General features: G+C 43.8%; 1 protein-coding gene across 2 annotated transcripts in view; it reads right to left on the reverse strand.

Moving 5' to 3' along the window:
• LOC127007417 (neural cell adhesion molecule 2-like) overlaps positions 1–24,766 on the reverse strand; it is an 85,088-nt gene that overhangs the window by 58,241 nt on the left and 2,081 nt on the right. For both annotated transcript variants that reach the window (XM_050878412.1, XM_050878411.1), the window contains exon 2: positions 20,622–21,967. In XM_050878412.1, coding sequence (XP_050734369.1) covers positions 20,622–20,715 — 94 coding nt within the window. In that variant the 5' untranslated portion in view covers positions 20,716–21,967. The remainder of the gene's footprint in view (positions 1–20,621; positions 21,968–24,766) is intronic.

Genomic DNA, 24,766 nt, shown 5'->3' on the forward strand with positions numbered 1-24,766 from the left:
GAAAGAGGAGAAGCAAGAGTCAGGTATCGGAAAAAAAGGATTAGGAAAAACAAAACGAAGGAACAAATTAGAAACAAATAAAAAATGTAGAAAGACGGAAAATAACTTAGAATCAGAAACTAAACAAAAAAAAAATGAAATGCTGTACACGTCCGAATAAAAGCTTAAAAAAAATAAAACGAAGGAAAGAAATAATGAAAATAAAAGATAAAATTGTAGAAAGACGGAAAATTATTTAAAAGCAAAAAACAACAGAAAATGAAAAGTGTACCAAAAAAGGCCAAGAACAAAAAATAAAAGAAAATTGCAGGACATGAAAAAAAAATCAGGTAGTCAGTAGAAGCATGACAGACGAGATAAAAGAAACACACGAAGACTGACAGGAGTAGCAACACCATCACCATCATCACCATCACCACCACCACCTGCATAACCATCATCATCACCATCACTACCATCACTAAAAACCACAATCACCACCACCACCACTAGCATCACCACTACCACCACCACCATCACAGACAACACCAATACCACCAACACCACCAAGCAACAAAACATCAAAAGGAAAGAGAGAAAGAGAGGCGGGGAGAAAAAAAACAAAATCGATCAAGAAATACTTTAAAGAAGAAGAGAGAGAGAGAGAGAGAGAGAGAGAGAGAAAATAAAAAATAGAAGATGGCAACCGTGCATGATATTTCCTTCCTCGCCGCTGGCCGTGGGTTCAGAGTCTACTTGGAAACCGTTCTTATTTGCTTCCATGCCTCTTCTTTCTTTTTTTCCATTTTTCTCTCCATTTTTTACTCTTTTCTGTTGATTCATACGTGTCTCTCTCTCTCTCTCTCTCTCTCTCGCTCTCTCTCTCTCTCTCTTTCTTCACTTTTTACTTCTATTTTATTTCCTTGTCTTCTCCTCTCTTTTCGTCTCTCCGTTTTCTACTTCATTCGAGAACTATTTTTACTTCACTTCTTTTGTTTTGTCGTACGTTCACCATTGATTTATTTTATTTTATTTTATTTATTTCTCTTGCTCCGAATTTTCTTTCTTTCCTTTCCCCACATTTATTCGCGTTCTGATTCGTTACACTTCCGGTTTCTTTTTTGCTGTTATCGTTGTGAGAATGTATTATGCAACGTGTATTTCTCTTTCCAAGTATTCCTCACTTTTTTTTCTTGTACCTTTTTATCAGCCTCGAGTGAATGTCTGATGTAACGTCTCAAGTTCTTTTCTTTTATTATATAACTTACTTTTTTCCTTATTTTTATCCTTGTTTTGAATGTCTGTAGCAACGTCTGAATTTCTCCTTTCATTTATTCTACTTTATCTTTTATCTCTTTCCTGTATTATGAATTGTTACTTTTCCTTCGTTTTGCCTTCTTTCTTTTTATCTCTTTTTCATCTTCTGTTGTGAATGTCAGCAGGAACATCTGTATTTCTCTTTTTCATTTACTTTACTTCATCTTTTTTTTTCTCTTATCTAACTCATGAATTAACGGGTTTTTTTTTCCTCTTTTAAGCTATTCCACCTTTTTTCTCCTTCGTTTTGTCTTCTTTCTTTTTATCTCTTTTTCATCGTCTGCTGTGAATGCCTGCAGTAACGTCTGTATTTCTCTTTTTCATTTACTCTACTTCATCTTTTTTTTCTCTCCTATCTAACTTATGAAGTGATGTTTTTTTCCTCTTTTAAGCTATTCCACCTTCTTCCTCCTTCGTCTTTGCCTCTTTCCTTGTATTTCCTTTTCATCTGCGTAGTGAACGTGTGCAGTAACGTCTGTATATCTCTTTTCATATACTCTAATTTATCTTTTCTTTCTCTTACTTGACATGACTTGATTTTTTTTCCTCTTTTAAAATGATTCCACCTTTCTTCTCCTTCTTTTCTGCTTCTTTCCTTGTATTTCCTTTTCATCTGCGTAGTGAACGTCTGCAGTAACGTCTGTATATCTCTTTTCATATACTCTAATTTATCTTTTTTTCTCTTACTTGACATAACTTGATTTTTTTCCCTCTTTTAAAATGATTCCACCTTTCTTCTCCTTCGTTTCTGCTTCTTTCCTTGTATTTCCTTTTCATCTGCGTAGTGAACGTCTGCAGTAACGTCTGTATTTCTCTTTTCATACACTCTAATTTATCTTTTTTTCTCTAACCTGACATGAATTGATTTTTTTTTCCTCTTTTAAAGTGATTCCACCTTTCTTCTCCTTCGTTTCTGCCTCTTTCTTTGTATCTCCTTTTCATCTGTGTAGCGAACGTCTGCAGTAACGTCTATATTTATCTTTTCATATACTCTAATTTATCTTTTTTTCTCTAACCTGACATGAATTGATGTTTTTTTTTCCACTTTTAAATTTATTCCACCTTTCTTCTCCTTCTTTATTGTCTCGCACGAATACCTGATACAACTTCTAATCTCCTGTTTCCATTACTCAAGCTTTTCTCTCTTTTTCGTCACTGCGAGAATGTCTGATGCGACTTATCAGACTTTTTTCTCAACTTTCTTTTGTCGGAATTATCGGTTGCGCAAACGTATGATGTTTTGTTTGGTTTTGCTTTTTGTTTTCTTTGATGAAGGAGGATGAAGGAGGATGAAGGAGGAGTGGGTGTTTCATGTTACCTTTTTTTCACTTCTTCCTCTTTCTGTCCTCTGCCTCTCTCTCATTCATTTTAAAAGCGATTTTTTGTTACATTACTTTTTCATGTTTGCTGGGCGTCATTAATGTCTCTTTCAGCAGCGACCTTCATTTATACATTTTTTTCAAGTCCTCGTGCTTTTTCGCATTTCTATCTGAGTTAAAATAGAGCAAACATGTGATCTTTGCATTTACAATTTGTCTCATATCTTATTCACTACCGTCACTGGTGTGTGTGTGTGTGTGTGTGTGTGTGTGTGTGTGTGTGAGTGTGTTAGCATGTGTATCTACGAGTATACATATCACGTGTAGTTAATTATAGGTTAAGTATATTACGACAACGTACGCCAACAACCCTTCTTCGGTAAGCGTTCTGCCAATCCCCGTTCCCTCACGCTTTATTCCAACGGCGTGGCAAGGCAGACGAAAAACATAACACCATGACTTTCTCCTCGTACAGACAGAGAGCAGAATCAGCAGCAGCGGCAAGAGCAAGAAAGCAAGCAGGCAGGAAGGAGGGAGACGAGACAAGAGGAGCCGAAAAGGGAGAAGAAGGAAGAAGAAAGCAAATAAAAGAGGTACAAACAGACGAATAAAAGAAAGAAATCAATAAATGAAAAAAAAGAAGAGAAAACTAAAGGGGCAAGCATCTTTAGGTTTGGACGGTGGGATGATGCTGGAGAAGGCAGAGGCGGAGGAGGAGGAGGAGGAGGAGGATGGAGCGGGGTGAGACGGGTGAAGAAGAGGCGAGTGGATGAGGGTGAGACACAGGTGAAGTACAGGCAGGTGTGAGTGACTGCCAGGAATAGAGAATGGCGGTAAAGCGGCTTATATGGAGTCCAGTCCTTAAAACACACACACACACACACACACACACACACACACACACACACACGCGCGCGCGCTCGCAGATTCACGTGTGTTATGGTTTCTACAGCTTTAGTGTCTGCTGTGGGGTGGATATGCTGCGGTGTGGAGCGTTTGGGGTGAAGTACAGAGCTGGTGTTGATGGTAGAGAGGGAGGGAGGGAGGAAGAGAGGGAGGGAGATAGAGAGAGAAGCCTAATGGAAAGGGAGGGAAGGAGGGAGGAAGGGAGGTATAGAGAGGAAAATAGCAGGAGAAAGAGCATACTAAAGTGAGGTGTTTTGGGGCAATGACAGGGAGAGAAAAAGAAAGAATGAGAGAGAGAGAGAGAGAGAGAGAGAGAGAGAGAGAGAGAGAGAGAGAGAGAGAGAGAAAGGGTGAAAGAGAGAAAAGAGGAGGGTCGTGGGGAGGAGAGAGAAGGATGGAAGGATCGAAGGAAGGACGAGTGAAAACAGTTTACTGGATGTTTTAAAATAGAGAGGAGAGAGGATGCGGAATACTCGTGGAAGGGGAGAAAGAGAGATGGATGGAACAGAAATGGAGGAGGTGAAGGGAGGGAGAAAAAATTAGGGGGGAAAGTACTTCAAGGAATGGCTATAGGCAATGGTAGGAGGAGTGTGTGGCGAGGGGAAGAGGGAGGGAGGGAGGGAGGGAGAAGGGAGGCTGCCATAAAGTACTTGTGTTAGGAAGGGAGAGAAGTAAGGAGGGAGAGAGGGAGGAAAGGAGGGTGGGAAGACTGCGTGTGGGGTGTTTCGAGGAATGAAGAGAGAGAGAGAGAGAGAGAGAGAGAGAGAGAGAGAGAGAGAGAGAGAGAGAGAGAGAGAGAGAGAGAAGAGGAGTCTGACTTTTAAGGCACAAAAAGCTTGGGGGAGGAGGAGGAGGACGAGGAGGACGAGGAGGAGGAGGAGGAGGAGAAAAACGAGAAATGTGAACAGGAAAATGAGAAGAAAAAATAAGAATAAAGAAGCAGAAATAGATCAGTAGGAGTAAAAAGAGAGATTGTAAAGTAGAAAGAAGTGCATGAATGGATAACAATAGATAAAAACAAAAGAAAGAATAGAAGAATTACAACGAATGAGATAACTAAGAAGAAAGAAAGAAAGGAGACAGAGAGAAAAGAAAGCAGGATGGGTAGAATTAGTAGGTAAATAAAAGAGACAAGAGGAGAAGGATGAAAGGAGACAGAAAGAAGAGGAAGAAAGAAAACAGGACGAATAGGGAGAATGAGTAGGAGGAGGAGGAGGAGGAGGTGAGAGGAGGAGGAGGAGGAGAGAGGAGGAGTCTGCAAAGTGAGGAGGGTGAAAATGGGGTTTGGGATAAAGAAAGTGTAAGGGTATTAGGGTTTAATGGGGTGAAGACAGGCGGGCGCGGTGCTAGAGGTAATGGGGTGGGGTGAGCTATGGGCGTGTTATGGGTAATGGGTGGCAGGTACGGGCGCGCAGGTACGAAGTGGGAGGGGAGAGGGACGGGACGGGAGGGAGAGGAATTATGGAAGACGATAAATATTTGGAAGGTGAAGAGATATTGTGATGAGACGAGAATTGATATGGAGGAGTGGAAGAGGGAGAAGAGAGTGGTTAGGGAGGAGGAGGAGGAACCGAGGAGGAAGGGGAGAAGGATTGACAGGGGAGGGAGGAAGAATCAGGGAGGAGAAAAGGGAGGGTTTAGGAAGAGGAAGGTGGGAGGAGGGAGGGGTTAGGGAGGAGGAGGACGAGGAACGGAGGAGGAAGGAGAAAGATGGGCGGGGGAGGGAGGGAGGGAGGGAGGAAGAACCAGGGAGGAGAGAAGGGGGGGTTCAGGAAGAGGAAGGAAGGAGAAGGGAGGGACGGGGGAAGGACAGGTGGTAGGAGGAAAGAATGAAGGGAAGAAGGAAGAGAGAAGGAAGGGGAAGAATGGACAGAGGACGAAAGCAATTGTGGAGTATGAAAAAAAAAATAACTGATAACAGAAATGACAATGAAGATAATGACTGTAATATAAATAGTAGTAGTAATAATAATAACGATAGCAATATAGTAATGAAATAAGGGAGGGGTTAAGAAGAAGGGAGGAAGGACGGGAGAAGAGAAGGGAGAGGAGACGGAGAAGGGAGAGAGAAGGGAGGAAAGAGGGGAGGAGGGGAGGAAGGAAGGCAACTGTGGAATATGAATAACAAAAGAAATAACCGATAAAAGTAATAATAATGAAAATAATGAAGGTAATATAAATAGCAGGAGTAATACATAGTAACATCAATAGCAATAACATAATGAAATATGGATACTTTGGCTACATCAGCATTATCATTATTTTTTTTTAGGAGCAGTAAGTAGCGGGCTTATTTTCATTATTGTTTCCTTTTATTTTTTTGCCCTTAAACTGTCTCCTTTGCTGTGATAAAAAAAAATCAGTAACATAAACGTCAAGCATTATTACCAAAGCCCTCTCTAAACATAAGGACGATCATCAATATATATAATTAAAGACAAAAATAAATATATAAAAACAAAACATCATGGCTCCAGAAACAGACTCTCCCCATCCTCCATCCACCCAAAAGAAAACTAAAACGAGAAAAGAAAAAGAAAAACAGATCACCCCCAAAGGAAAAAGAAGGCACAGGACACGAACATGAAACACCATCCACAACACACACACACACACACACACACACACACACACACACACACACACACACAAACAACCCTCCACACACACACACACTTACACCCCCCATCCCCCTCACCACACACACATACCCCCCCCTCCCCCCCCCAACGCACATATCGGCCGGTCACATAACGAAGGTGCCATTTTCGCAACAGTCTGGTAAAGGAGCGAGTGACTTTTTTCCGGTCATTCCCACGGCCATTCTATTAACATTCCCATCCTCCCAGCGGCGTGAGGCTTGCTGGCAGGGGATACGCGAGGAGTGGGGAGGAGTGGGAAGGGGAGAAGGGGTTGGGCTACCACGTTCAGCGATGAAAGGACAGGTGGCGAGAAAGGAAAGGAAAAGAGAAGAGGGAATGGGGATTGGCAGGCAGGAAAGGGAAGGGAAGGGAAGAACAGGTGCACAGAAAGAGGAAGGGAAAGGGAAAGGGGGATGGGCAGACAGGTAAAGTGACGGGAGGACAGGTGGAGAGTAAAAGAGAAGGGAAGAGGTATAAAGGGATGGCCAGGCAGGTAAGGAAAGGGAAGACTAAATGGAGGGAAAGGAAAGCATAGGATACTGGATACTGGATGAAAGTCGGAGAGGGTAAAAAATAGAAGAGGAAGGAAGAGGCACGAATGAAAGAGGAATGAGGGAGAGGAAAAGAGGGAGAGACGGAGAGGAAGTGCTTGTCAAACGTGAAACACTTAAATGATTAAATAAATGTATACTAAAGAGGCTTATTTTTGTCGAGAGAGAGAGAGAGAGAGAGAGAGAGAGAGAGAGAGAGAGAGAGAGAGAGGAGACTCGTGGGGAGGAGAGGGAAGGATGGAAGGATCGCAGGAAGGACATGCCACAAAAGGAATGCAGCATAATTTAGGAGGCTTACAAATTCATCCCACTAAAACGAGAATTAAGGTTCCGATCGAGTGTTTTCCTACGATAAAGTTTGTGGCCTTGTACACCATTAGAATTTCTTTGCTCATCGATATCACTGGGAGGATTACGTTGGACATTACTGATTCTGTCGACGGCTCAATGTCAATTCCAGCTGCAACTGAAATAAATACAGTAAATGTTAATATAATATAACATTGCAAAACTGCGTCGAGGAAAACATGTCATTTAGTCTCAGCTCGCGATCCACAGATGAAATTTGTATATATATGTTCTTTTTTTGTAACTTAAAAGTGACCTGACGAGTAAAACATATTCCTCATGCTGTCTGGGCAGTCATAAAAGGTATATTTCCTGTTATAACGAAATAAAAATTCCATTAATAGTGCTTAATTAATTTTCTGTATCATTACGTTAATGAATAAAATATGTTCACATATAAATGTAGTGGGAATATTTGACATTTCACAACTTACTTTTATAATATCCTCAGATTAAAAAGCTTTTATCTTAGTTAGTCACTCCATGTGGGTTACTAGGCAGCTGTTCCACTCAGGCCACACGGAGGAATCAATCAGCAGTGTCACCATGTACCCGAGTGTCTGCCTGGATTAAACCCTTTCTCAGCGTGCTAACGAAACAATACAAGTTGGAGGAGACTCCCGCGACACACCTAATTACGTACAAGCAGCAGCTGCCACTCTGACATCAACGTGTTTATAGATTTGCCATAGCGCTTCGTTTTTACGGCTGTGCTCGCCTGACCCAGCACGCGGCGGATGTGCTAAAGCTGCAGGCCGTGCTGACGCGCCGGCGGCTGTGTTTATGGCCGGATCTTTATTACCAGCCTATGGACCGTTCATAAAGATAACGTGCAGCACTGGCCCCCGGTGGCTCCATTGGCAACTACGTGCTGCCATTACTCAGTCACTTGATTATATCCCTAATGACCACGTGTAATACGCAGCTGCTTTATTGCATGCACGCGTTCCTATAGCCGAGCGTTGTCACAAAGGTAGAGTGCGCAGTGTCCCGTAATGCTGTTGTTACTTATTCAGTGTTACTCCGCGTGGTGCTGTGAAGACCTACGTTGTCTCCATTAGACTGTAGTAAACCTAACGAGAGAGAGAGAGAGATAACTTGAGTTTTTGCTGAATCAAAGCGATCTCCCCTCTCTCTCTCTCTCTCTCTCTCTCTCTCTCTCTCTCTCTCTCTCTCTCTCTCTCTCTCTCTCTCTCTCTCTCTCTCTCACAGTCGGTTTATTATGCCTGAGCCTCCGGGCCGAGCATATGGGCCGCGGCGCTGAGGGACACGCGGCGCAGGCTGCAGTAAAGACGAGTATTTATGACCGGCGATTGAGGTGAACGGAGCCCTGTGTGGCGCGGCAAGGGAGGTAAAAAAAAGGAAAACGTCCCGATCTCGTTAAATGAAAAGGAAAATGGATGTAAAAGCAACCAGGGGAAGGACTTAGTAGCTATTATCAACGTACGTAAGTGAAGAAACAGCAGGACAGACTTCTTTATATTTTAGACAAAAAAGAAAGAAAAAAAACGAAGGAAAATCAATATTATCTAGATCAAGGTGAGTAAGATGAATTAGAGAACAGGATGAGGAGATAAAATGGCCATAACGGAAAGGGAGATATGAAACGAAAGGGAAAAAAGAACGAATGAAGAAAAAGAAACAAGACGATGAGAATAAAAAAAAACAGACGTAGACAAAAAAAATAGACAGAGACAGATCGACGGAGATGTGGAGAGACGAAAAACGAAAACGAAAAAGAAAAGAAGTAGAAAAAGAAACAAGACGATGAGGAGGATAAAAAAAAAAAACTGCTGCAGACAGAGAGAGAAATTGACAGATCTGCAGATGGACGGAGAGCCAGCCAGACCCGGACAAACAGAGGAACGGCGCATGAGCAAAGCTGTGGAAGGGCAAGTAGAGTGGAGGATTCGGTGAAGTGGAGGAGCGAGGGGACGAATGGACTTGTAAGAGACATTGAAGTGAAGGAGAGAGAAGAGTGTGCAGAAAATGACCGAGGGGTACCATGGGAGTTCTGGGCGAGCGGCAATACGAGAGAACACGCGCGCCAGACTCTGTGGAAGCAAACTAAAGGGATTAACAGCAGGCGAGGAGGATCCAGTCTCTCTCGCCTGGTCTGCTCGCCGTGAACAGAGCTGCAGGAAATACGGAAAGGAAGAAAAATGGGAGAGAGATCAGGCAAAACAGCTTAAAGGTATAACAGTTCGGGCTCTCGAGAAGCAAAATAATGTATGTTACTTATTTCAACGTGAACCGAGCTACAGCAAATACGGAAAGGAAGAAAAATGAGAGAAAGACCAGGCAAAACAGCTTAAAGGTATAATAGTTCGAGATAATATGTTTTTCGAGAAGCAAAATAATGTGTGTTACCGATTTCAGCGTGAACAGACCCACAGCAAATACGGAAAGGAGGAAAAATGGGAAAGAAAGACCAGGCAAAACAGCTTAAAGGTATAATTGTTCGGGATAATATATTTCTCTCTTCATTTTTAGAGATATCTTAGTTTGAGGTAAAAATGGGGTTAAAATAAAAGCTTGGAATTCGGAATATTGTAAGGCATTAATTTATATAGGTATCATTTGATGGATGGAATAGCTGCTGAATTTAGTGGCACAATGTTTAGATCAGGTCAGACTGTTGTTGTTTTTTGCTTTGATAACAGTCCTAACACATTGTTCGAGATATTAGTGAGCAAAGGAAAGAACGCGAAAGAGGATCCATAGAAGAGTTTACGGTTTCATTATGCTCTGAGGAAAAGTGAGCTCATCCCTCTCTTCGTCTGTCTTTCCTCCTTTCCTTTGATTTCAGCGATTTCAAGCAGGGGAGCGTCAAAGCGTCTCCCCATATAAAGTGGTCAGTCTTTTTTAATCCGTTCTGTCCTCTACTTGTGGGTCATCGTGCCACGGGATGTTTTGTCGTTGGTCTGCCTTTGTACCGTAGAGAAGATCCAGAAAGGTAATTACTGAGTTTTCCTATTTTTTTTTTTTTTACAATAGAGGAAGCAGCTCACGGGCATAAAAAAGAAAAAAAAATAAGCCCGCTAATCACTGACCCTATGAAAGAAGAGTTTAGAACAGTGGCCAAAAGAGAGGTATAATAAGAATGAGAGATTGTGGGAGAAACAAGTAAGAAAAATATGAGAGGATATTAATAAAAAGTATAGTGTCAGTAGTCCCCAAGATAACCAAACAAATTTCTAGAGAGGAAAAATGCATTATCCGACGCTACGGACGGTACATCACTGCAATAGCTACAACACATGGCTGGCGACGGGAAGCGAGGCAGGATTCATTAAAACAAAACGGCTGGAAACGTAAAACTACTGAACATTGAGGTATATGTAACACTGAAGCTTGATGTGTTCATGAAAAGATATTACTCTCTCTCTCTCTCTCTCTCTCTCTCTCTCTCTCTCTCTCTCTCTCTCTCTCTCTCTCTCTCTCTCTCTCTCTCTCTCTCTCTCACACACACACACACACACACACACACACACACACACACACATAAATCAAGCCTATTTCCACTTCCATGCGCGGCGTCTTGAGCAACATAATTAACACAACTAATCTGAGGGAAACACATCAACTTCCTGCTTCTTGGGGGCCGTACCTCCCTCCCTCCTTCCTTTCTGCAACTTCCTACCTCACTCCTCCCTCCTCACTTTCCCTTTCTCCCTTCCCCCCTCCCTCTCTCCCACCTGGTGCATGGCAAGGAGGAGGTGTGGGCCGTAATTAAGGACAGGTGAGGTGGGAACAGGTCCAGGTAATCTATCAGCGTCAGGTGTGTCAACAGGTAATTAGTATGATGGATTCCCCATTACCCTCGTCATTAATAAGTGTCCTGCCCATTGACAAGCACTGGATGGAGGGTTTCCGCGCGCTCTTGATGCTTTCTGTTTCTCTTTCCTTCCCTCTCTATTTTCGTCTCCCTGTCTGCCGCCCTCCGTCTGTCCCTGCCCCTCATCTTTTGTGTCTTTAATTGCTTGCTTCCTCCTGACAGACAGACACAGAGAGGTAGATGGTGACATGGACGTTTGGTTTTAAGAGAGAAGAGAAATGTGTGCTGAAGATTGAGAGGCCATTAACATCATCACCACCATTACCATACCACCATTACCATCACACACCATCATCACCACCAATACCACACATCCTTTCACCACATCCACCACTAGCACTCCTCTATCATCACCACCACTATACACCATCCCACCACCATCACCACCAACACCACACACCCTCTCACCCAGTTCATCACCACCACCGCCGCCGCCTTCACTGCACCTCCCCAAAACTCCAGCACCGGCACGCACCATCCAAGCCTCACTCACCTCAGGACCCCACAATCTCTCCTCATAAATCACAATAACCACGGCGGTGTTTCACTCGACGACCATTAGACACCTACCCTAAGCCCCCCACCCCCCACCCCCCCATGCAGCACCTAATGTTCACCCCTCCCCTTTCATCCTCCTCCTCCTCCTCCTCTTTCTATCTCGACCCTCCCTCCTTTTCCAGCGTTCTCTTTCCTTCCTGTCTCTTAGTCTTCAACTTCCTCCAGCGTCTTTTCTCCCCTTTGTGTGTGTGTGTGTGTGTGTGTGTGTGTGTGTGTGTGTGTGTGTGTGTGTGTGTGTGTGTGTGTGTGTGTGTGTGTGTGTGTCTCGCTCGCCTTTCAGCACTCGTTTTTCCTCTTAAGTCCGTCTACCTCGACCCGTTCTTCCGCATTCTTCCCCTTTCCAGCTCTCTTCTCTATCCCTCTCTTTGTCACCTTCCCTACGTCGTTTTTTTCCCCTGTATGTCTGTCTTCACCCCCTCTCTCTTTTCCCTACTGACATTTTTCTTTCCTTCATATATCTATCTTTCATCGGTCGTTTCTCTATGTCTCGCTACCTATTGCTCATGTTACTCATTCCCTCCTCCTTAGCTTACTTCTTCTTTGGTCTTTGTTTCTCAGCCTTGTCTATTTTTCTGTTTATATATTCTTCCTCTTTTCATCTATATCCTCCTCTTCACCACAGCTCTCTTCTCTTCCTTCCTTGGTTCCTTCCGTGGTTTCAATCTTTCGTTTTCAATATGTGTTCATCAACGTATCTCTTCTCTGTTTCTAAATACCTTCTTCTGTTAACCTATCATCCTGTTAATCTATCTCCCTCTTCTCCACAGCTCTCTCCTCTTCCTTCCTAAGTTCCCTCTGTGGCTTCAATCTTTCGTTTTCAATATGTATTCATCAACGTATCTCCTCTCTGTTTCTAAATACCTTCTTCTGTTCACCTGTTAATCTATCTCTCCCTCTTCTCCACAGCTCTCTCCTCTTCCTTCCTAAGTTCCCTCTGTGGCTTCAATCATCTGTTTTCCTTACCCGTCCGCCAACCAACCTTCCCTTCTTGTAATTATCCTCTGCCCTCATTAGCGGAGAAAGGACGTGAGGGAGGAAGACGCGGACTTGGAAGGCGCCGCAAAACAACACAACACCGTCGTCAGTAGGTTCATCCATAAGCTTTATCGGGTATCCTAATTACTTTCCACTGGCAGGTAAACTCAGGTATTTATTCATAATTACGTCCGCTAATTGCGCATACACGTTCACTCCACTAATTACTAATGGATGCAGGAGAGAGAGAGAGAGAGAGAGAGAGAGAGAGAGAGAGAATGCTTTGTAATAACTGGACGCCGTGGGGAAGAAAAGGGACCAGAGAGAAAGGAGAAAAAAAAGCGTGCAAACAAATAGGGCGGAAGAAATGACGAAAGGAAAGGAAAATGAGCCATGAAAGAAAATGGGGTATGAAAAAATAAAACGTTAAGGAGGAGGGGAGGACGGAGAACGAGAAAGAGGAAGAGGAAGAGGAGGAGGAGAGGAAGAGGAAGAGGAGGGGAGTAAGAGAAGACAGGCAGGTAGGTAGGAGGTAAATAATTTAAAAAGAGGAGGAGGAAGGTGGAGAAGGAGGAGGAAAATAAGAAAGAGGAAGAGAGGAGAAAGAGGAACAGGAAGAGGAGAGGAGTAAGAGAAGGCAGGCAGGTAGGTAGGTAGGAGGAAAACAATAAAAAAAAAGAGGAGGGAGGTGGAGAAGGAGAAGGAGGAAAATAAGAAAGAGGAAGAGGAGGAGAGGAGAAAGAGGAACAGGAAGAGGAGAGGAATAAGAGAAGGCAGGCAGGTAGGTAGGTAGGAGGAAAACAATCAAAAAAAGAGGAGGGAGGTGGAGAAGGAGAAGGAGGAAAATAAGAAAGAAAAAGAGGAGAGGGAGAAAAAGATGTATAAAAGAAGCGGGCTTTTTTTTTGTACTCTTTTGATTGCCCTTGAGCCGCGTCCTCTGATGTAAAAAAAAAAAAAAAAAGCAACAAAGAGAATGATAGATAGAAATGTAAAGAGAAATAAAAATAAGCAGGAAAGAAAAGGAGAGAGAGAGCCAGGTCGTGAAACTCAGAGGGAACATAAAGGCAACACTGCTGGACCCAAAAATAAGAGGAGAAAAAAAATAAGAAAAGGAAAGGAGCGAAAAAAAAAAAAGATAAATTTCAGGGGGGAAAAAAAAAAGCGGTTCTGACCTAAATGAAACACAAGATTATGACCGCAAGACCTCGACTCGGGAGCTCCAGATAAGACGTCAACAGATAATTAGAGAGAGCGAGAGCGAGAGAGAGAGATTGGGGGGCAGGGGGAGTGAGAGAGAGGCGAGAAGGGAGGAAAAAGGAGACAGAGTAAGAGAGAAAATTTGATATCGCGTGGTCCTGCCGAGGGAAGAGGAGTAGGAGGAGGAGGAGGAGGAGGAGGAGGAGGAGGAGGAGGAGGAGGAGGAGGAGGAGGAGGACATCAAAAGGAGGTAAAGGAGGAGAAAATAAAGAACCGGACACCAGTGACAGAGGAGGTGAAACAGGACGAGGAAAAGGAACAGAAAGAGGAAAATGAAGCGAACATTCTTTTCTTCGTCAGCAATCCTTCCATTACATTTTTTCTTGTCTTCTAAAACCTAAAGCCTCAAAATTCACCTTTCTCTTCCTCACCCTTCATTACCTTAATCTTCTTTCCCAACACCCATTTTTTATCCTCAGCAATCCTTCTTTTCAATTGATTTTCGCGTCTTCCAAAAAAATATGTTCTAATAATTAATTTTTCCCATCAGTACCCTTCCATTACCTTGACCTTCCTCAATACCCTTTCCCTTCCTTCCTCACTCCCTTTCCTTTCCTCCATATCTACAGCCCCAAAAGTGTCCCCTTCAAAAGCCTTCAACCCACTCCCCCTCATTCTAAACCCAAGCCTCCTCCTATGGTCTTCAAATTCACCTTTCCCATCAGTACCCATCCATTAACTTGACCTTCCTCAATACCCTTTCCCTTCCTTCCTCACTCCCTTTCCTTTCCTCCCTATTTACAGCCCCAAAAGTGTCCCCTTCAAAAGCCTTCAACCCACTCCCCCTCATTCTAAACCCAAGCCTCCTCCTATGGTCTTCAAATTCACCTTTCCCATCAGTACCCATCCATTACCTTGACCTTCCTCAATACCCTTTCCTTTCCTTCCTCACTCCCTTTCCTTTCCTCTCTATCTACAGCCCCAAAAGTGTCCCCTTCAAAAGCCTTCAACCCCCTCCTCCTCATTCTAAACCCAAGCCTCCTCCTATGGTCTTCAAATTCACCTTTCCCATCAGTACCCTTCCATTAACTTTGTCTATCCTAACACCCTTTCCCTTCCTTCCTCACTCCCTTTCTACGTACAGCCCCGTCACGAGGCTTCCCCTTCAAAAGCCTTCACACCCCACCTCCTCCTCCTCTTCCTCCTCCTCCTCACCCCGCACCCAAGACTCCTCCAGCACCCCCGAGCCCCTAACCCCTCCCTCTCCCTTCCCCTGATCCCCTGTTTTGCATTCACGACTCTTGCTTTTCCCTGTCTTCCACTCGTGACACCAACACCTTTTTTCTCGCTTTCTGTTACCCCCGCACGTCCTCCACCGCCTTTTTTTCTGGCTGTGTTGTTTTCGTTTCGCCTCCTCTGGCTTCCTCTTTCCCGTCAGACTCCCCAAAGTAGCGATGGAGGCCCCAAAACTTATATAACTGCTATTTCTCTGACCCATCCAAAGCCCCCTTACACAAACAAGAACGCGATGTTGGAGTGAAATGTAAAAGAAAAACGGTTACAGCGAAGGACAAGCCACTGCACGGACGGAAAAAATAATACACATACTTTTCGCCGCATTTCTTTACATTTCATTCTTTTTTTACTTTTCTTCTGGCGACGTGGAAGGTCGCATCACATATTTAAGGGACAATTTACAGAAGATTCGTGTTCGTCGACTGCACTCACCCCCGCCCCCCTCCTCCTGTTTCTTCCCTTCTCCTTCCCTCCCCCCTCTACACTCTCCCTCCCTCTCCAGCACGCCCCTCCGGCCAGCAGAAGCCACATAATCTTTTTCTGAGTGGAGAGGAAAATTCCGCCGTCGGCTTTTTATTCCCGGTTCTGTTTTTCACGCTCGGGCAGGCGGGACGGGAATACCGAGAGAATTCCATTTCGCATTTTTGTCTCCAGAGCAAAGACGCGGAGGGGAAAATGCCTCACGTTCACAGCCTCGCAGGAATAATGTTGTCTGTTGCAGTTCCTACCCTCACTACCACCCCTGTCTCCTCCTCCTCCTCCTCCACCTCAGTTTCCCTCAATATTCCTCCTCTTCCACTTAATTATCATCCTCTTCATTAGGTAGGAATACTGAAGTCTGTTGCCGTTCCTACCACCACTACCACCCCTGTCTCCTCCTCCTCCTCCACCTCAGTTTCCCTCAATATTCCTCCTCTTCCACTTAATTATCATCCTCTTCATTAGGTAGGAATACTGAAGTCTGTTGCCGTTCCTACCAACATTACTCTTCTTCCCTTTTCTCCTCCACCTCCTCCTCAGTTTCCCCTGATATTCCTCCACTTCCACTTAATCATCATCCTCTTCGTTAGATAGGAATTGTGTTGTCTGTTCCCCGCTTCTGTTACTATTACTACCTCTTCTTCTTCTTCCTCTTCTTCTTCCTCCTCCTCCTCCGTCTTCTGCAATGTGCTTCCTCTTCTACTTAATCCTCCTCCTCTTCATAAGACAGGATTAATAGTGTCTGGTGAATGCTCCTGTTGCTCTTCTTCCTCTTCTTCTTGTTCTTCTTGTTCTAGTTCTTCTTCTTTTTCTTTATCTTCTTTTTCTTCATCTTTTTTCTACTTCTTTCCCTACTGCTCCTTCTCCTTTTCTTCCGCTTCCTCTTTCTCTTCCTCCTCCTCCTTCTCCTTCTTCTTTTCCTCCTCCTCCCCCTTCTCCTCCTCCTCCTCCGTCTCCAATAATTCTTACTCTTCCACCTAATCTTCTTCTTCTTCCTCCTCCTCCTCCTCCTCCTCCTCCTCCTCATAAGACTTCACGTTCACAGCCTCAAAGAAATAGTGTTGTCTGTTGCCTGCTTCTCTTCCTCTTCTTCCTCTTCCTCTTCCTCCTCTTCTTCCTCCTACTATTCAACAGGTATTTTTTTCATCCTTGTCTTCACTTGATTTGTCCTTTAATTCTTCTTCTTCCTCCTCTTATACTGATTGGCTCACTTTTTTATCTTTTCTCTCTCTCTCTCTCTCTCTCTCTCTCTCTCTCTCTCTCTCTCTCTCTCTCTCTCTCTCTCTCTCTCTCTCTCTCTCTCTCTCTCTCTCTCTCTCTCTCTCTCTCTCTCTCTCTCTCTCTCTCTCTCTTCCACCCCTTACATAAGCATATCTCATCCCCTTTATCCACTTCATTCACTTTTCAATTTCTCCTCTTCCAGCATCATCTTCCTGCTCCGCGTCTTCCTCTCTCCCTCGTTCTGTTCCTTTATCGCCCCTCTCCCTCTTCCCCTCTTCAGTCATCTCATTTTCCTTGCACAAGACGTTCCCTTTCTCTCCTCCTCCTCCTCCTCCTCCCCCTCCTCCTGTCTCTGGTTTCATTTCACCTCCTGCTACGCTTTCTCTTCCACCCCGTTTTCTCTGTTTCGAAGTCAGAGGCGTATAGGAAATGTATCACAAGTATATATAATGTGTTTAATTACCTAACGTGAAAATTCCTGTGCAATAATAAGCCTTTGTGAGGGCGTGTGATCTATGTGGCCGTCTGTTTCTTTGTCTGTCTTTGTGCCTTTGTTGTATCGGTATCTTTGTGTGTGTCTGCTGAGTTGTTGTTGTTGTTGTTGTTGTTGTTGTTGGTGGTGGTGGTGGTGGTGGTGGTGGTGGTGGTCTTGGTTCGAGTCAAGTCATGGTCACTTAATGCTTCCTTCTCCCATTACTTCCCTTCCGTCTTCGATATTCCTCCTCCTCCTCCTCCTCCTCCTCCTCCTCCTCCTCCTCCTCCTAACTCCTTCCTCCTCTTCCTACTCCTCTCATTCTCATCCTATTCCTTCTCCCTCTCCCCCTCCTCCTCCTCCTCCTAACTCCTTCCTCCTCTTCCTACTCCTCTCATCCTCCTCCTCCTCCTCCTAACTTCCTCCTTCTCCTCCTCATGCTCATCAATATCCTCATCCTCTTCCTATTCCTCCACTTCTTCCTGTTGCTTCTCCGCCTCCTGCTCTCCCTTCCCTTCCTTCTGCTGTTCTTCCTCCTCCTCTTCCTCCTCCACCTTCTCCTCCTCATCACCATCGTCATTTTCATCCTATTCCTTCTTCTCCTGCTTGTTCCCCTTCTCTCTCTCTCTCTCTCTCTCTCTCTGATTCTCTCTCTCTCTCTCTCTCTCTCTCTCTCTCTCTCTCTCTCTCTCTCTCTCTCTCTCTCTCTCTCTCTCTCTCTCTCTCTCTCTCTCTCTCTCTCTCTCTCTCTCTCTCTCTCTCTCTCTCTCTCTCGACTTGAGGTTAGCCAAGGACACAAAACAAATGGTCGCAATTAATGGGTCGGACCGTGAGTGGGTATCGGTCACTCCTGGGGTTCCCGAAGGTCTTAATTCTTGAACCTGTGTAAATATACGCGTTAGTGACGTTGATTTTTAGCTTTTGGGTGCAGACTTTAAACTTTATTCTTCTTGTGTGCGATATCTTTTTTTTTTTTTTACAGGAAAGGAAGAAGCTCAAGGGAAATAAAACATAAAAAAGCCCGCTATAAGAAAATAAAAATGGCAAGGTCTTGTACGACAGCGATGTATTGGTGTAGTGCTTTTGTTTAGTTATCTTTTGTTTTCTTGTCCTAGGGGTTGCAAATCTAGTTTAGTGTAGATATAAGGGTGAACTACTTGCTACAGATTATGGAATGTGTTTGGTCTGTATGTTAAGCAGATTTTAGTGGCATCGCACACAGAGAGGGAGAGATATTTTTTTAGTGGTCATACATACAATACATTTTTTAGTGGTCATACATAAAATACATACAATACATTTTCAAGTGGTCATACATACAATAAAGCACACAAACACACAACGAGAGAAAGGGAGATAGATAAATAGATAGACAGAGAGACAGGCAGACAGGCAGACACAGACAGACAAACAGCGTGGGCGGACTTTTATCCTCATGGTGTTCTCTCGCGACAAAGACAGTCTGGCAGCAACCTTCCCTTAATTTCCTTCACCTGTCGTCGCATACTAAGGCCGCATTGTTCATTGTTCCCTGAGTAATGAGGAGGAGGCGCGGCCAGGTGATTTAGGCGCCTTTTTTCGCCCCTTGTCCAACCGCAGGTGCGCGTGAGGGATGCCCGCACGTGATGCCCCCCCCAACCCCCCACCCCCACCCCCCCATAGCCCTAAATGAGCAGCGGTTATTAGCAAACTCCTGACGACACTGATAAGTTCACCGATCAGGAGTTCCCAGATTACACCTCCTAAAAGACTCATTTTTCTCTTCTCTTTTCTTATCACCCGAGGCGTCTTTCATCGTCTCGGAAAGGAACAAAAGCGATTCTGAGTAATACGTGTTTTCCTTTTGGTAAATGATCTGCTGTTATGACGCTTATTCTTTCCTCCTCTCCAGTGCTAAAATGTAGGTCAACCGGTGTCGTATCAATATTTTCCCTCCTTTTAAATACTAGGTCAACCGGGGTCATATCAGTTTTTCCCTCCTCTCCAATACTAGGTCAACCGGGGTCATATCATATGCTTATGTTGCAGGGGCGAAAAATATATCAAATGTCAAAAGTATCGAAGAGAAAGCGGAAAATAACGTTAAAAAAGTATATACCGCGGTGTTGACACATAATCTGCCCTCACCATTTCCTGAAAACACTCAGTTATTCCAGTAAAAGAGATTTGAATAGAGACTCGGTGCATATTGACCGACTCCCTTGTGCAGCCTGTTCCAAGTGATTTTTGTTGTTGCCGCTTCCCTGTCACTCACCTAATGTGCCTAGAATATCCGATTGCAACACAGGGAAATGACTTGTTTGGAGAAATTACTAAATGGAATGATAACAGCCGGAAACGATTGAGTGGAACAGGAATTGGGTGGAACAATTACTAGTTGAAACCGTCTCTGGGTGGAATGTTTACTGGGTGGAGCAGTTACAAGGTGGAAAAGCTAGCTAGTGAAAAGGTTACTAAGGAGAAGTGACTGGGGTAGACAGTTATTGGGTGGAGCACTTTGTCGTTTAGACCAGTCGTTGTGTCTTTACTTCGTGGTTATATTTCTACAATTTATAAGCCTATTTATTGAGGACACATAACTCTGCCGGTGATAAACATTCCTTCCATCAAAAGACAAACTAAAAAGGATTATATTCTCTACTTTTTGTTTGCTTGTGCTTGTACAGGAGACACTTTCTACCGTCAAGACCAAACATACTGCCACAAAGAAAAAGAGATTGGACATTATTCAAACGGTTTTACTAGTGTTCATACAGGAAGCATTGTTTTTCTCATTTTCAACACCTCTCCCTTCAAGACCAAACATATCGCCGCAAAGAAAGAGAGATCGAACGTTATCGGAGGAGACGCATCGGTCCCCGCGCGCCAGGCTCCCTCACGCGGTGCTAATTACATGCAAACAGCGGCGGGAGTCCTGTGTTTGCGAAGTAGCTGAACACACGTGATGAAAAGTGTATGTCCGCCGCGGCCTGAGAGCGAGACACACACACACACACACATACACACACACACACACACACACACACACACACACTCCCCTCCACACACACACACGGTGACTGACGGGCGTGATATGCAAGTAAATACTGCAAAATTCCGTTGACTCACTCTCTGGTTTAACAACGGAACTATCTCGTCGCTCGAAAAAACAAACAAGAAAAAACGTAACGGACACACTAAAAGAAACATGAATCAAGAGAAAAGTAAAGAAATAACATATGGTAAAAATAGGAGTAGCCTATACATGGATATAAGCACACCTAAAGTTATAATAGAGTGCTTATCAGTTTAGCTGGAGGCAGGAACAGCTTACCACCGCGAACTTACTATGAATGGCTGGAAAAAATACAAAAAAAGAGAGAGAGAGAGAGAGAGTACAAGGCAAGGGCGATAAATATTAAAGGGATGGAGAGTATTGGGAGGAACCAGTGAGCGGGGAGGGAAGGCAAGAGGGAGAGGGAGCAGAAGGAGGGAGTGCAGGAAGGAGGTCAGGTGAAGAATGGAAGTCAAGGGGTCACTTACTATGGTCCTCTTGGCAGACAGTGAAGCGGACGAGGGTGACCAGGAGAGCGAGGGTGAGGGCGAGGGCGAGTGTGGCCCCGCTGCTGCACGTCATGGCGGTGGTGGAGGTGTTGTTGATGGTGGTGGTGGTGGTGATGACAGCTTCTCTCAATAGGAGGTCTCACTTCAACGTTGTCTTGGACGTTTCCCGTATATTCTTCAGCACACGTATTTAGTTTCTCACTTCAGCTTTTCTTTATTGATATTACGTGAGGTTTTGTCTCTTCTGTGACTTTTGTGTCGTCTTCATTCGTTCGCGTCTTGTCTGATCTATCTAATTATCTATCTAAAACTATCTACTCACGGTATAAAATGACGTTTCCAATAGTTACTGCAGTATTAGCTCTTCATTTTGTTTTATTTTTACTTTTATGGCTTTGTTCCCTAATGACTTGAGGATATATATTTCCTCCTCGCCATTGGAATGCAAGATAGATTCATTGTCTATATTTATTTCCAGCGTCATCTGTCTTTGCACAACAATGTTCGGCCATTTTTCAGTTCACCAACACCCCGGAGTTTCTCGCTTCGCTTCGCTCACGTCTCTTTGCTCATCGTTCCTCGCTGCCTTTGCGCTCTATACTGCTGCTCCTGCTTTTCGACGATTCTCTAAGTACTTCCACTTTTTTGTCTTTTTCTTTGGGGTCGCCGTTTCCTCCGAGGGTGCAATATTTTTTCCCTTTTTATATCGCCCCAAGTCTCGTTTCTTCCTTTCCTTTTTTATCTTTGGGTCGCATTGGAAGTTTCCCCGACTCCCGCCCCCTTGCTGGTGCTGCCTCTGCTGGTCCCCCTCCGCCTCCCCTCCATTGCTCTCCCTCAGCACACAATTCCCTCTCACCACAAATTAGGTCACTTTTTACGGCTCTTGCGTAAATTGGCTTCTTATCGAGCGTGTCCAGCCTGTTTTTCCTTCTTTTTTTATCAATCTAATTTTTTACACATTTTTGGGAGCACAATTTATTAATATTAGTACGAGGGGCGTTTACTTTCCCTGGGACGGAAGGAAAGTGTTAACTGTATGCGCGGCCGTGGCTCCGAACGAAGGGATGTTGCCGGCGTGACTCCCTGCGACAATGGTTTGTGTTGGCTGTGGTGGTGGTGGTGGCGTCGAGGGTTTGCACTCGTTGTGGTAAGGGAACTGTGGCTGTCGATGTCCCTTCCTGCTTTTTGCTTCAAGTTCGTGCTGGTGAAATGGAGGGAGGCCGAGGTGGTAGTATTGGTTGCGGTAGTGACTGGGGGAGAGAGGGGTGCTGAACTCGTGGCAGCCCTGGTTCGTGGAATCGTAGATGACTTACTCGCTTTGAAATCTGTTGTCAGTGAGAGACGGAAGGGAAAAAAAAATTCAGTCAGGGTTTTGCATTCATATTAACAAAACAAAGGGATCAGGGTTTTGCATTCATATTAACAAAACAAAGGGATCAGGGTTTTGCATTCATATTAACAAAACAAAGGGATTTATATTTCACTTCCAAGAAATACTTTAATGAAACCGACAGCAAATATATTTTAGTTAAATTGGCCGGAATCTCTTTTTGTTCGGTTCCTTTCGCGCGGAATAATTATTGAAATAACCCATCATCTCTCCCTTCTCGCTTCCCCTTGTTCGCCTCTCAAATCCTACCCGAATTTAAATCCACAACTCACACTTTTCACAACCCTTCTCTTCCAGCCTTCCCGCCCCTTTTCCTCCTCCTCTTCCTCCTCCTCTTCACACCCTACTTCTCCCTTCCCTCAAGCCTACTTTCCTGTCTCTTCTCATTCGCTTTCCTATTCTTCTCCTTCCTGCACTCCCACAACCTCCTCCTCCTGCTCCTTCTCCTCTTCTTCTTCCTTCCCTCCTAAACCGCCAGACCCCATTTATTTACACTGCAATTTGAACCGGCTGATAAGAAAGAGAAAAAGAAAGTTTAAGGCAGGGTAAATAAGGCCGGGGTCTGGCAGGTGATGGAGGTTGCAAAATACGGTGAGCCGCACGTCAGCCGCGAGAATAAGCAGGCAACAAATGTACCGAAATGAGGTTCTGTATTGGAAGACTTTTCAGAGCACCAACACCGCCCCCCACGCCCCCCACGCACCCTCTCCTCCACTCACACACACACACGCCTGCCCCCCCCCCCTCTCCCTCTCTCTCTCTCTCTCTCTCTCTCTCTCTCTCTCTCTCTCTCTCTCTCTCTCTCTCTCTCTCTCTCTCTCTCTCTCTCTCTCTTTAATATGTCACTCAACTCTTCCCCCGCAGGCTATGTTTTCTATTTCCTCCTCCTGCTCTCAGGGCTCACACTTGTGCGGCGAAATGAAATATTCTTGATCCGTATGACATTATTATTATTATCATCATTATTATTAATCTTATTATTATTATTATTATTATTATTATTATTATTATTATTATTATTATTATTATCATTATATTTGTGGTAGTAGTAGTAGTATTAGTAGTAGTAGTAGTAGTAGTAGTGTAGTAGTAGTAATAATAATAATAATAATAATAATAATAATAATAATAATAATAATAATAATGATAATAAAAATAACAATAATAATCATAATAATAATAATTATAAAAATACTGAAGGCATAGACACACACACACACACACACACACACACACACACACACACACACACACACACACACACACACACACACACACACAGTTACAGGTAGAGACACTCATCACCTGGACTCAGAAACAGCGAAGGCAATATTAACATAACACAGTACAACGATGATGCCTACGTTGCTTCCGTGCATTCGACAGCGTTCAATCATCTGTAACTTGTGTAACCTATAACCTGATGTAACTTGCCCTGTCTATAAGTCATGTCTCGGGTCACTACACAACGCAAGTAAGTACGTTAAGGTAAGGAATGATGTGGAAAGAATCGAAGCTGCAGGTTTACTCCACCATCCTTTTTACCTACAGAGAAACAAGGAAACGACACAAGCGCATATATTTCGTTTTAGGGGAGGAAATAAAGAGGAAGAGGGTGGTAAAGAGGGAAGTGGAGAGAGGTGGAAGAGGGAAGGAAAGGCCGGAAAAATGTGGCTAATCGAGAGAGGGAGGGAATGGAAGGTTATGAGAAAGGTTGATGCAGGAAGAATAGCAATAAATGTTGGGTCTGAAAAAATAGTATGAAATAGGAAAATGCTGAGGTGGAAGTAAGGGCCCTCGTAAAAATGTTGATACACGGCATTAGTAATAAATTCTGTATTTTTTAATTGTCGCGATGAAGTTATAAAACGAGAACGAGAGAGAGAGAGAGAGAGAGAGAGAGAGAGAGAGAGAGAGAGAGAGAGAGAGAAATGAGGCGAGGGACATAAAAAGGAAAGCAGACAAAACGGGACAGACAATTAGACAAACAGACAGACGTGGACAGACAGAAAGACAGAAACCCAAACACAGAAAAAAAAATAATTGTATGATATGAAACGGATGGAATACCACAACAAGCATAACTCAAAACACACACACACACACACACACACACACACACACACACACACACACACACACCTGCCCTGCCCACCTGTTCCCGTTGACCATCGTTTTGTCTCGCAATTCGGCCAAAGCAAACCAACGGAATTACTGTCAATTAAGAAATCATTCCCTCCAAAATTCGATTCCCGTTCCATTAAGCAAAACGTTGGCATGAAGGTGTAAGATATTTGCTGCTGTTCTCTTTTTAATTATTCCTCAGTAATCGCTTTTGTTACCCCGCCGTTCATTTTGATTCTCTAGTATGTTTTTATTATCCTAAATTATTCAAATGTTTCCTCATATAATCATGTAATCAGAGTCAAGGAATTGCAAATGAAGCAGCGCGAGGCAGGTGTTTGGGGGCCGGGTGCGAGTTTTGCATGAGAGCGAAAAATTTTACTGTATCTGTCATTATCATATTTGTTGTTATTATTATTGTTACTACTACTGCTACTGTTACCATTGTTTTATCATTATCATCATTACCATCCCAATAGTTTTCAGTAATGGAAGGAAAAATATGATAAAAGAAATTGTGAGCATATTCTATTTTTCTATATTTCGTGATTACATTATGACGAGGGGCTGTTTGCTTCCCTTTAAACTTTCACTATTGTTATTTTCTCTT

Source organism: Eriocheir sinensis, chromosome 35, assembly GCF_024679095.1.
Source record: "Eriocheir sinensis breed Jianghai 21 chromosome 35, ASM2467909v1, whole genome shotgun sequence".
Classification (NCBI taxonomy): Eukaryota; Metazoa; Arthropoda; class Malacostraca; order Decapoda; family Varunidae; genus Eriocheir; species Eriocheir sinensis.